At 43.0% G+C, this 12,864-nt stretch overlaps 1 protein-coding gene across 1 annotated transcript in view; it reads left to right on the forward strand.

The window, feature by feature from the left end:
* The window catches only part of LOC123025307 (vomeronasal type-2 receptor 26-like), a 12,904-nt gene extending 644 nt beyond the window's left edge, over positions 1–12,260 (forward strand). Inside the window, exons 2-6 of the mRNA XM_044433897.1 lie at positions 3,191–3,368; positions 4,939–5,796; positions 8,810–9,037; positions 10,423–10,549; positions 11,356–12,260. Of these exons, the coding sequence (XP_044289832.1) occupies positions 3,191–3,368; positions 4,939–5,796; positions 8,810–9,037; positions 10,423–10,549; positions 11,356–12,260 (2,296 nt within the window). The remainder of the gene's footprint in view (positions 1–3,190; positions 3,369–4,938; positions 5,797–8,809; positions 9,038–10,422; positions 10,550–11,355) is intronic.
* The last annotated feature ends 604 nt before the right edge of the window (positions 12,261–12,864 follow it).

Raw genomic sequence — 12,864 nt, forward strand, 5'->3', positions numbered from 1 at the left:
CTGAGATTCTGAATTTTCCAACTGTTAGCCAAATAGCATCTTTTAGCCATAAGATTGTGACCTTAGATGGTATCCTATAAGCATAGATGCCCATTCCTACATACTTGTTTATGCATACTCACTGTAGACATGTGCATATCCCAGTGTGTGAAGGACCACAGAAATTCTACACTTGGATATGCTTTTGAACGTAATGCCAGAGACTCTTTCAAAGAACATGCCAGAGTTATTCAAATAGATGACAACAGCAGCAAGAATTACAATTGCTTCTAAATGGAAAACAACAGAGTGTCCAGCAATTGAAGATTGGAAAAAGAGGTTGGCAGAGTATGCAGTGATGAGAAAACTGACCAATTAGGTAAACAGAAGACCAATGGAAGAATTTAATGTTAAATGGAAATTCTATTATATCCAGTATAATTAAGATGTACAGGAAGCTCACTGAAATGGTGTCATTTTATAATTGAATTGAAGTGATTGGGAAACTTGTCAGTATATAGAATTATAGTCATTCTCTTTTTTGAGCTTCAATAGAGTATTGATTAATAAAAAATTAGAAAATTTTGGTCTTTTTGGAAATTTGCAGTTTATGAAATTATGGGTTAAAATGGCTCAAAATCCCTTGGCAATTTTATTTCTCTTCTTTCCTTATACCCCTTTTCTTTCTATATCTTATTTGCTTCAAGAAAACAATTCTACACTCCAAGACTCTGTTCACAAGGTAATAAGTACCTCCTGTATTCTTTTATAGATATCAGTGTTACTAGTCTGCCATTTGTAAGCTTTCAAAACAACGTCAAATTCTGTTCATGTCAATCTCTTGATCAGTGGCAATGCTTCTATTTTCTTGTTTACATTTTGAGCTTGTTTACTCCAGTTCAAAATACCACAATGGTGCATAGCATTAAGAACATACAATCTACAAGGATAAATAAAAGTTATTAGTATCTTGAGAACATACAGGAAAAATGAAAGTCAGAAATCCATCCCAATATCAGTAAGGCACTGTACATTTTCAGCTGAATTTTGAGCATGGCATTTTTAATGTGTGTGCACACACTCATGTTTCTGTCTGGTTTACACACAACTGTTAGTGTTGGTGAAACAGTCCTATTGCCCCAAACCTTGATGCATGCAAGCCTTTGAATGCAAACCCATCAGTGCTGTTGTCCAAAGCTTCTTCCCCCTCCTCTTTTTCTTTCATACAGATCAGGACTAAAGGCTTCCAGTGGCAAACTTTATTAGGTTTTACTTGCCAGCTAGGCTGCCTTTCCAGTACAAAGGAGGAATATTGCATTGTCAAAAGACACCAGCAAAGTTAGAATAGTAGTTATTAGGGAACTACAGTTTAATGGTGAGAAGTTGGTTCCAAATGGAATCATTCCTCTCTCTCTTTCCAACAAAAAAGAGCATGTTCCATCTTCAGGGTGGTTTCTGCTATTTGTGGACCAGACAGCTACTCAGCTGGTCTGTCCTTTGGATTGATGGCACTGCTTGTGTTACATCTGGCCCCATCTGACTCTGTTCAGTGACATTTCCCACAGAAACAGATGTGCCCTGATTCTCAGCAGCCTCTTGGGCCTCTGGCCTTGACATTCAGAGAAGAACTCCCACCCAACTTTGCATCCAGTTCTGATTCACCTTCTGAGGTATCAACCATAGATTGCTGCAATTTGGGAGAAAAGGGCTTAGTTCCTCCAGCCAGGATGTCATCAGGGATCAGTGTAATTCCTCTTCTATGCTATTCTTGCTGCCTCACTCTGGCAAATCCCTTCTTTTCCACTTTGAAGTGCATTCACAATCTCAGGGAAAGTTGGCATCAAGTTTCTTTCTGCCTCATTGATAAGTGGGGCTGGGTAGGAATTCTGCCTTGGGAATCCCAGCTCAGAGTCTCAGGCGGGTGGTGGGGTACCCTCATGTCCCTTCAGCAATGTCAGGATGCCATTGGATTGCAATCTTATTTATGAAGAATAACAACACAGGGACAATAGAAAGCCAGTGTGTTCTGTTTATTTATTTATTCATTCATTCATTCAAAACTTTTGTAACCCATCCTATACATAAAAGTGTCAGGATGGTTCAACAACAAAGGCACAGTATCATATCTATAATAAAACCCTGACTAAAATAAAAATTAGGTCTTAAGATAATGGGAAAATAAAAAGGGATTGGCCTGGCACCGAAAAGAATAAAGTGTCAGGGCCAGATGCACCCCTCTGGAAAGCAGGTTCTACAGCCAGAGTGCCACCATGAAGAAGGCCCTTCTCCAGGTAGCTACTCTCCTAATTTATTTTTTTTATTATTTTTTTTATCTATATCCTGCCTTTTTCCTACAAAGGGCTCAAGGCAGCTTACATCTCCTCCTCCATCTTATCCCCACAACAACAACCCTGTGAGGTAGGTTGGGCTGAGAGTCTGTGACTGGCCCAAAGTCACCCAGTTGGCTCCATGGCTGAGCGGGGACTAGAACCCAGATCGTCTGAGTCCCAGTCCCATGCTCTTAACCACTACACCACACTGGCTCTTTGAATTTCCTTCAAAGAGAGCTCCCGAAGAAGAACCTCTGACCCAGATCTTAAAAGGCAGTCACATAGGGAAGGAGATGCTTCTTCAGATACCTAGGTCCTAAATTGTTTAGGATTAAGGGCACAGGACTGGGACTCAGGCAACCTGGGTTCTTGTCCCCACTCAGCCATAGAGCCAACTGGGTGACTTTGAGACAGTCACTGCCTCTCATCCCAACCTACCTCACAAGGTTGTTGTTGTGGAGATAAGATGGAGAGCAGGAGGAGGAGCATGATGTAGGCCCCTGTGAGTTCATTATAAGAAAAAGCTGGATATAAATCTAATAAATAAAACAAATTATGAATGATCACTGAAGGTCAAGGGCAAGGAGGAACTCACTGTCTTCATGTGGAGTTTAGAGTGCCAATGTTTGAACACACTTCCCTGGACTGAAGCTGCCAAAATATCACCAGTGTTTCCCAAGTACATCTGCTAAATCAGGATCCCATGGAAATGCAGCAGCCTCCATAATCTGGAGGTGTGCTGATGGAGTGCATGGTATGCATTGCAGATTTGTGAGCCAGCTGTACCAGCAAACCCTGGCCTTTGTATTTGCTACAGAGGAGATCAGTGCAAATCACTGGAGCTTCCCCAACCACACCCTGGGCCTCCTTATTCACGATAGTCATTTTGATGCAAGCACTATTTATCTTGCCTCAATGGAACTTCTCTCGACATGGGGCAAATTCAGCCCGAACTATAAATGTGATGCAAAGGACAATGTAGTTGCTGTCATTGGGGGTCCAAATTCAAGTGTGTGTGCTTCCATGGCAAACATTCTGTTTATCTACAAAGTGCCACAGGTAAGATATGTGCCAAGAGCACTGGGATGCGAGCTATGCCATCAATGTTTCTTATTTATTACACTTCTCTGCAATTTTGTTGAGGATTGGCTTTGGACATAAAATGCTGTTCTACTCAGGAGTTATACATCAGCAGTCCTCAAACCTTTTCAATAGGGGGGCAGTTGAAAGGCTGCAGTGACCATTGCAGGCCAGTGAGATGGGGGTGCCTGGGGGCACACACAAGGCGGTGCTGGGTGTGTGTGAGGTAGCATCGGGTGCATGCAACAGTGGCTCGCTTGCTTGGAGATCTCCCAGCAAGTCCAAAACCATCTCTGAGTGAGCAAGCCACCACCTCCCTGCCTGCGCTGTGAGGCAGCGGCAAGTGCACTGGTACAAGAGGCAGCGGCAGCTTGCTTGCTTGGAGACCATCTCTGAGTGAGCAAGCCACTGCCTCCCCGCCCACGCAGCAAGCAGGTGCACGGGCAGTGAATGGTGGTGTGGGCTGGATGGATGGCGATGGCGGGCCAGATCTGTCCCGCAAGCCATACTTTGAGGACCCATATTATACATGATTAGATGTGTTAGCTCAAGGTAAGAAACCAAAGTCCCTGTTTGAATCAGAACTCTGGTGTTCAGAAAGAGGGGATTTCAGGTTTATTGCTTCTGTGCTTATTCTGAAGTTCCCCTGAAGTTTATTCTCTCCACCCCATATGGAGAGTTAAAAGAAAGAAAAAATGTAGTGTTGTTGAAATTCTGGGGGGGAAATCTAGAGAGAAAAAGCAAAAATACCTACGTTTACAGTAGCAACTTCCTCAACTGAATTGTAGCCATGCAAGCTTGAGGTAATGAAGCTAATCATGCATGATCATAGAGAGGCAATATTGTGTAGTGGCTAACGGCATGGGACTGGGACTCAGGTGATCTGGGTTCTAGTCCCCACTCAGCCATGGAGCCGACTGGGTGACTGGGGCTGACACAGAGTCTCCTTCCAGCCTCCCTCATAGGGTTGTTGTTATGGAGATAAGATAGAGAGCAGGAGGAGGGGAATGATGGAAGCTGCATTGAGTTTGTTATAAGAAAACAGTGGGATATGAAGCTAATAAATATATAAATAAAACAGCCATTTTGGATAAGGTGTGGTTTGTCCTTACATTGCAAGACAATAAAAGTTTTCGCAGTATATGTTCATTTTTTGCAGTGGATGGAAGTGATTTTTTTGCTCCTTGGAGTGCATGTGTATTGCAGTTTGGTAGGATTATAACTGATAGGGGGCATATAATTAAATCCTTTAGTTCAACCTTCCATCTTATTTCCTTGATACTATTGTTCCTTCAGTAAAGGGTGAATTTCACTCCTAACTTGCATATTCCTACCCATAAAAGTCTGGAAGAAGCAACCTGTCCAAGGATACTGACCAGCCACTGCAGCAAAGGAACAACTCAGGTTAAGTCCTCAAACTCAGTTTTGGTGTTTTTGGAGATATGAATGAAAATAGTGCTTTTATCTTTCATTTTCTATAGAATTGAAGTGGAGGTCCAGAGTTTGCTCTTTACCTTTGTAGCTCCTTCTATTTTTATTGTCCTTGCAGCTTGGATATGGCTTTGCTCCAATGACAAACGATCACAGCCAAGCTGCTTTCTTCCAAGGAATGTTCCCTAAAGGAGCACACCAGTATACAGGGATTCTCCAGTTGCTCCTGTTTTTTAAGTGGACTTGGATTGGCATCATTTTTGTGCACGAGAGTGGAGAAAGATTTGTCCAGACTGTTCTTCCTGTGTTTTCTCAGAAAGGCATCTGTTTTGACTTTATACAACCATTGCTAACAGTGCGTATCACTGGCGATATTGCAGAAATGGTGGAAGTGTGGACAGAAGCATTTGAGGTCATTATGAGCAGTACTGCCACTGTTGTAATTGTGCATGGTGAAATCCACACAATGATATCTTTGATAACATTACCAGAGTTTTCAGACATTTTCGAAATCCCAATGAAGACCAAACAGAAAGTCTGGATCATGACAGCGCAGATGGAGTTCACATCAGTCTGCTTTCAAAGATTTTGGGACATAAGCATCATCCACGGTGCTATTTCATTTACAGTTAGCTCTAAGGATGTGATAGGATTCCAGAAATTTCTTCAGATGAGAAACCCTGCTTCAGACAAAGAAGATGGCTTTATCAGGGACTTCTGGCAGCAGACATTTTCCTGTGTATTCCAAAGCAATGAGAAAGAAAAGGCACATGAGAACATCTGCACTGGGGTGGAGAAGCTGGAGACCCTTCCTGGGTCTGTCTTTGAAATGGGCATGACCAGCCAAAGCTACAGTGTCTATAACGCTGTCCATGCTGTGGCACATGCTTTGCAATCCTTGCATTCCTCGAGATCCAAAGTGAGAGCAAAGGTGCATGGAACTCTCTGGGAGCATCCAGCTCATCAGCCCTGGCAGGTAATTCCCCAAGTGCATAAACCCAGAAGAGCTTATATAGCTTCAATGGCAGTATCTGGCACAGAGCATCCTTGGTATTCTCCTAGGTATTTTTTACTTATCTAATTTTTCTTCTTCCTAAAATTTACTTCTTAAAATACTAAGAATTAAAAATTCAATTTTAAAGAAGTAAAATGTTAATTTCATTTAATTTTAAGAACGAAAATTTAAAATATTTAAACGTGTTGTTTGATTGATGTAGTTTTTAGGATCCAACGCTGAGAAGAGGAATGTGAGGAAAAAGCTGTCCTCATCTTAACTTTGCCAAAATACATTTCATAATATTCTCATTGTTCCCTGCATGCCCATAATAGGAAAAAAAATCTGAAACCCCAAAGTTTAAAAGGAAATGTTAATAATTGAAACCTGTCCAAAAAGAGGAAAAGGAAAAATGCATAATAAACAAACAAAGGAAAACATACTTTTGGCTCCCTGCAAGAAAACCTCTCAACCTGTCATATGCAACTGACCAACCACAGCCCCTCTGTCCTGTCTGAACTAAGCTTCAAGTTGTTTGCCCTTACCCAATCCAATATAGACATCAGGCACCAATAAAGAAGCAACAAGACTTCCTTGGGATTAGACGGAAGGGAAGGATAGATATCAGCATGGTGGTGGCATTGACTCTGCAGATTTTTACCAGTGTTTTCATGCATATGTTAAATAGCATGTGGAATGAGCTGGATTTGTGCGGGCACCACAGGACAATGACCACAGTGTTGGACAGGAATCCTGCAGCACCACCTTCAGAGAGCATCCTTCAGAACCACTGGAGCAGTGATGGCGAACCTTTTAGAGACCGAGTGCCCAAACTGCAACCCAAAACCCACTTATTTATCGCAAACTGCCAACATTGCAATAAAACCTAAAAATTGAGGTTTCAGTTAGAAAAAAACACCTCACAGCCAGTCCAAGCAAATATATATATATATTTGGCAGTGCACTGAATGGCCATGCAAAAGCTCAGACAAGTTGCAGCTAATGAGTCACGGCTCGTGACCTCATCACCTGACGGTGCTACTCCTTTCCGAGCACGCGCATGGCCCCTATGTGAGCTGTTATCCGATGCTTGGCAGCTGGGGTGATGCTGCGGTGACTTGGCTCATGGGCTGACAAGGGCTCTGTGTGCCCACTGTGGCATGTGTGCCACCACTGCTCTAACCCTCCCCTGGTGCATTCCCATAACCCTAATATAGGGCTGAAGTTCCATTGAAAATAATGCAATTTTGAAAAAGTCTTCCTTGAGGAGCTTTTTCTGCATAGCTTATCATTTCTGCCCCTTCTAAACACATCCCAACCATTAAAATCTTACCAGGACACATTGTTTTCCCAAACATAACCCTACCCTGGTGCACACCCCTAACCCTAATATAGGGCTAAAGTTCAGTAGAAAAGAGGGCAATTTTGCAAAAATCGTCCTTGAGTAGCTGTTTCTGCACAGCTCAACTTTTCTGCCCCTTCTAAACACATTCCAACCATCAAGACCATGCCAGAATACCTCATTTTTCTAACCCTAACCTAGTGATGGTGAACCTTTTAGAGACCGATTGGCCAAACTGCAACCCAAAACCCACTCATTTATCACAACGTGCCAACACTGCAATAAAACCTGAAAAATGAGGTTTTAGTTTAGGAAAAACAGCTCACAGCCAGCCCAAGCAAATATAAATATATCCTTGGAAGCGCACTGACCAGCCATGTTAAAGCTCGGACAAGTCACGGCTAATGAGTCGCGGCTCGTGACGTCAGTGCCTGGCACCGCTACTCTTTTCTGAGCATGCGCATGGCCCCTATGTGTGCTGTTATCCGATGCTCTGCTGCTGGTGCGATGCTGCGCAACTTGGCTCACGTGCCAAAACAAAGGGCTCTGTGTACCCGCTGTGACATGTGTGGCATAGGTTCGCCACGACTGCGCTAGAGCCATTGCATAATAGTCCCTCCTAGTCCAACTTCAGACAGACACTTTAAGAAGATGCCATGCTCAAAGGTTCAAAAGCAGCCAAAAGGTCTAGAAGAACTAGGAGAACTAACAGGGGACACAGTCCTACATAGATCATTCACAATGGTGATCACAACAGTCTCTCTCAAAACCAGGCCTGAAGCCAGATTGGAATGGATCATCTAAATCAGGGGTCCTCAAACTTTTCCACAAAGGGGCCAGTTGAAAGCTGCAGGTGCTGGGCATGGACCGGAAAGGTGGTGCTGGCGGTATGTGTGGGCTGGCATGGGGGCAGGGCGTGTGGTGAGGCAAGGTGAGGTGAGGCCTGGGCAGGCGTGAGTGGTAAGGGAGGCGAGGCAAGATGGGGGCGGGCACGTGCAGCAAAGCAGATGCACGAGACAGTGGCTTGCTTGCTTGGAGATAGTTTTCTCCAAGTGAGCAAACTGCTGCCTCCCCGTGTGCAGGGTGAGGTGGTTGGCAGCAGGGGCGCACATGGGTACACTTGCAGTGGGTCCAAATGGGCATGGCAGGCCGGATCTGGCCCCCAGGCCATAGTTTGAGGACCCACGATCTAAATAAACCGTCTGGAGAATATTTGGAAACCATCCAAAATGGTGGGGTTCAGAGAGGATTATGTCCCTGATTACCTTTCAGCAAGATGAAGTTGCACCTGGCATTCACCATTCTCCATGTGGCCCATTCCCTCCAACAGCTTTTACAAAGGAATAAAGGGCAATATCTACAACATAAGTGTTAGTTGTAATCAACCCAATGATCACAGCCACATTCTTGGGCTTTTCCAATTAAAGATAATTTATTGTAATAGCACAAGCAGGAGCCAAAGTTTCAGCCACTGGATGTGTGTCAAATGCAGTATTCAAGCTGGTATTCAAATGTTCAATTTCACCTTCTTCCACTTTTATGACCAGGCTGATTCGCACCAGGAGATACTGATGGATTATGATGCTCTCTTAATAATAGAACTGCAACAAGAACCCTGTAATCTTAGTTGCCTTTTCTTTTGTTTCAATTTAGCTCCATCACTTTCTGAGAAGAGTTTCCTTTAACAACACTGCTGGGGACCAGATCTCCTTTGATAAAAATGGGGAATTAGTCACTGGATTTGATATTTTCAACTGGGTCATATTCCCAAACCAGTCCTTCCTTAGAGTCAGAATTGGAAAGATAGACCCCCTCACCCCTGCAGACAAAATGCTGAGCACTGCTGTGGATGCCATTGTATGGCCCAGCATCTTCAACCAGGTATGGTCAGGAAAAAGCATCTAATGAACTGCTCAGTTTTCAAGAATTCAGTATTTGTTCAAACAGTGAAGTAATTTGGGGGAGCTTGTAAGCCCCAATAGTCTCTTCAGTTTTGCAATTTACCTTAGGTGGCTAGCACTTTGGGAAGTGGCAAAATCTAAGGAAAATCCCAGTGATAGGTGAGGTTTCTGAATTAAGCGGTATCTTCCTCTTCATATAGAGGTTTTTCTAAGGTTTAAAGGGATCCCCCAACTGCTAGCAGGGAAAGGGTAAGACATTTCCAGCTTTCTGTAAGTGATGGTTTGGCACTTTGGGATGCCTGGGAATGGTAGTTACCTGCTAGGGCTTGGCTAGAAAGGCAAACATTTATGACAATCATGGCAAGCCTCACTCTCTCTCTCTCTCTCTCTCATTTAATTTGTGGTCTGGGTTCAGACTACAAGGTAAGCCAAGGTGGGCTTAGGAAACCCTACTGCAAGCCATGTGTATGTATTGGATCCAGTTTCCCCAAACCACAGCAATCCAGTGTGGATACATAAGACTCAGAATCTGAAATGGAGTCAGCATTCAGAAATTCCAAGGCCCATGGGTTTCAAGATAAGCCAAGTGGCTGGTGAGGACCAGTCCACACATAGTTTAGTTGAAGAAGTTGAGCACAAAAGGTCAAAGTGGGAAGGCTATGACTTGATCAGTGCAGTTTTCTGCCATCTGGTAAAATGAATGGACCAAGCTGGCTTTCCCACTGTCTGGCCCACAAGCAACCCAACCCTCTTTGAGAGTGGTGGGGACTCAGTGTGATGGAGAAAGGAGGGAGGGGATTCAGTTTAGAATCAACTCCTGACATGGGCCAAGCTCAAGCTTAACTCATGGACTCATTAATTTGATGGGAGCTTCCTGTTTACAACCTTTTTATTCTTCACTTTGTGTTGAAAAGCCAGCCCTACCTGGCCAGTTTTAACATATTTAAAGGCTGTCATTGGAAGCTTCTCACCTTAATCTGCTGAGAACGGAAAAGGAAAGAGTTTGGGGGAAGGAGGTGTTGGCCTACAACACCATGCCTAATTCAGGCAGTTTGTAAACCACCCAGCAGGAAGATTTCAGGCTTCAAACTTATAAACCACTAAGGCTTAACTTGTGTGAACCCAGAGACCACAGAAGAAAAAAATATTTTCCTTTCCCATAAGGTTTCAGGAAGGCATGACATAAAAAGTGCAAGCCAGAGATGACATGGTGAACATAACTGACTGAAGCTTCTGTGTAGAAGTGGTAATCTGGGGCAACTTCTATCTGCAACTGTAAACCTATTTGTTAGCCAGAAAGCCATCACTGAACTATACACTCCAGAATTATTTCTTCTGTTGACAATTTCACTGTTTCATGCACAGACACAGCCTATATCTCAGTGTAATGAATTCTGCCAATTGGGTTATAGGAAGACAAAGGTGGAAGGGAAGCCATTTTGCTGCTATAATTGCATTCCATGCCCACAAGGGAAGATTTCAAACCAGAAAGGTAAGTGAGATTGCGTGTCAAGTTTAAGCATTTTTTGCAGGGTAGCAGGTAGAGGTTGTTGTTGCTCAATTCTTCAATATATAATAAAAAAGGATTCACAATCCAAAAGGGTGCCTGAAAGCCTCTGAATTCTGATGTAATCTTCCCTTCCCTACTCCTTCACCACAGCAGTTGAGCTGGATGACCAATTTTGGCTGCCTAATTAAAGTGCTGTGGTGAAAGAGGAAAGGAAACTGGTACCTCAGGATCTCTCCTGCCTCAACTCTTCCCTATTCTCCACTCCTCCTTGGTATTTGCTTTTATGACCTCAGAGAAAGAGCCAGCACAGCTCTTAACTTGCCAGATTAAAGGGGAAAAGGAAATCTGAGAGCAGGACCTCAGCCCTGTGGTGAGAGCCCTTCTTCTAACCTCTGATCAGGGAAATGAAAAATCCAAAGTCTCCCTAGATACTGTTTTGGGGCCATAGGATTATTCTTTAAATGGGCTGAATTAGTTTCCTGCTGAAGTTTGATATACTCATATAATGGGTGCCAGTACTTGTGCATAAGAATGTTCTCAGAAATAAAACAAAATGCAGCAAAAGGCTTACACCCAGTGTGGACAAGGTGGAGATGGAGGTTTTGAGAAGTACTAATTTCTGAACTTCAGGGTGAGAGGACACCTTCAACTTCTCCTGGTCACACAGTATTCAGGTCTGCATTTCATTGCAGGATTGCCTTGTTTGGATTCCTGCAAAGCTAATACACTGCACAATATTGTACTGTATAAAATATGTGCATGGAAAGAGAATGTCCTTTCTATTTCAGACATGGACAATTGTTATGAATGCCCAGAAGATCACTATCCAAACAAGAACCAGGATTCATGCATTCCCAAAGAGATCAGTTTTCTTACTTACAAAGAACCTTTGGGAATCAGTTCAGTTCTGGTCTCTCTTTTCTTCTCACTTCTCACTGCTTTGGTACTTTGCGTCTTCATTACCCACAAGGACACTTCAATTGTCAAAGCCAATAATCAAAACCTTACCTTCACTCTCCTTGTTGCCCTCCTGCTCTCCTTCCTTGGTGCCTTACTCTTCATTGGCCGACCTGACAAGGTGACCTGTCTCCTTCGACAAACTGCTTTTGGAATCATCTTCTCAGTGGCTGTTTCTTGTGTGTTGGCCAAAACCATCACTGTGGTCCTCGCTTTCATGGCCACCAAGCCAGGATCCATAATGAGAAGATGGGTGGGTGCAAAGCTGGCTAATTGCATTGTCCTTTCCAGTTCCCTGATTCAAGCCATAATTTGCACAATTTGGCTGGCTACCTCTCCTCCCTTTCCAGATTTTGACATGCATTCGATGTCTGAAGAAATCATCCTGGAATGCAATGAAGGTTCAGAGGTCATGTTCTACTTTGTCCTGGGCTTCATGGGCTTCCTGGCCATTGTCAGCTTCATGGTGGCTTTCCTAGCAAGGAAGTTGCCTGATAGTTTCAATGAAGCCAAATTTATCACGCTCAGCATGCTGGTCTTCTGCAGTGTTTGGTTGACCTTTGTTCCAGCCTATCAGAGCACAAAAGGAAAGTACATGGTGGCTGTGGAGATATTCTCCATCATGTCATCCAGTGCTGGGTTGCTTCTCTGTATTTTTCCTCCCAAATGCTACATTATTTTAATAAGACCTGAGCTGAACAACAAGCATCAGCTAATGAAAAGGAAGAATTACTGAATTTAAAATTATATCACCCCAATCTGATTAAAATGCTGAATATGTCCAACTTTATTCTTCTCTATCTGCACTAGTTACCATCTCTTAAATTTTTTTTCCACTTGGAGCTAATCATGATGGATTGAATCTTTGAAAAGTTATCACATGTTCCATGTATTTCTTTTTCAAACTAGCCAGCCTTCTTGCAATAAACAGGAATTTGATTAAACCTCATGAGAACTTAAGTCTTATCACTATTTACTAATATAGTGCTCTCCCTGTTTGTATCATTCAGAAAACAAACCAAGATGAAGCATTTAAATCCATTGTTCTTCACCCTGAGGAAGAATTGGTCACTAAGTCTATACTATTAAAGTAAATGTTGACATTGCTAACTCAAAAGGTTGGATTAGTTTCTAGCTTCTGTAAATCCATAAAGTAGGGTCACCACCTTTCCTTAATTTTTCTTCTGGGTCTTTAAACAAGCCGATGTTACCAATTAAAAGTGGCAGTGTCTTTTTTGAGATTCTGGAAATGCTGAAGCTTATTGACTGAGGGCAATTCTCCTTAATTATATGTCTTTTGTGGAATGGAGGAGGTTGGAAAGGGAAGGTCAGGGATAAAT

The sequence above is a fragment of the Varanus komodoensis genome, unplaced genomic scaffold, assembly GCF_004798865.1.
Source record: "Varanus komodoensis strain SLA01 unplaced genomic scaffold, ASM479886v1 scaffold267, whole genome shotgun sequence".
In the NCBI taxonomy this organism is placed as follows: Eukaryota; Metazoa; Chordata; class Lepidosauria; order Squamata; family Varanidae; genus Varanus; species Varanus komodoensis.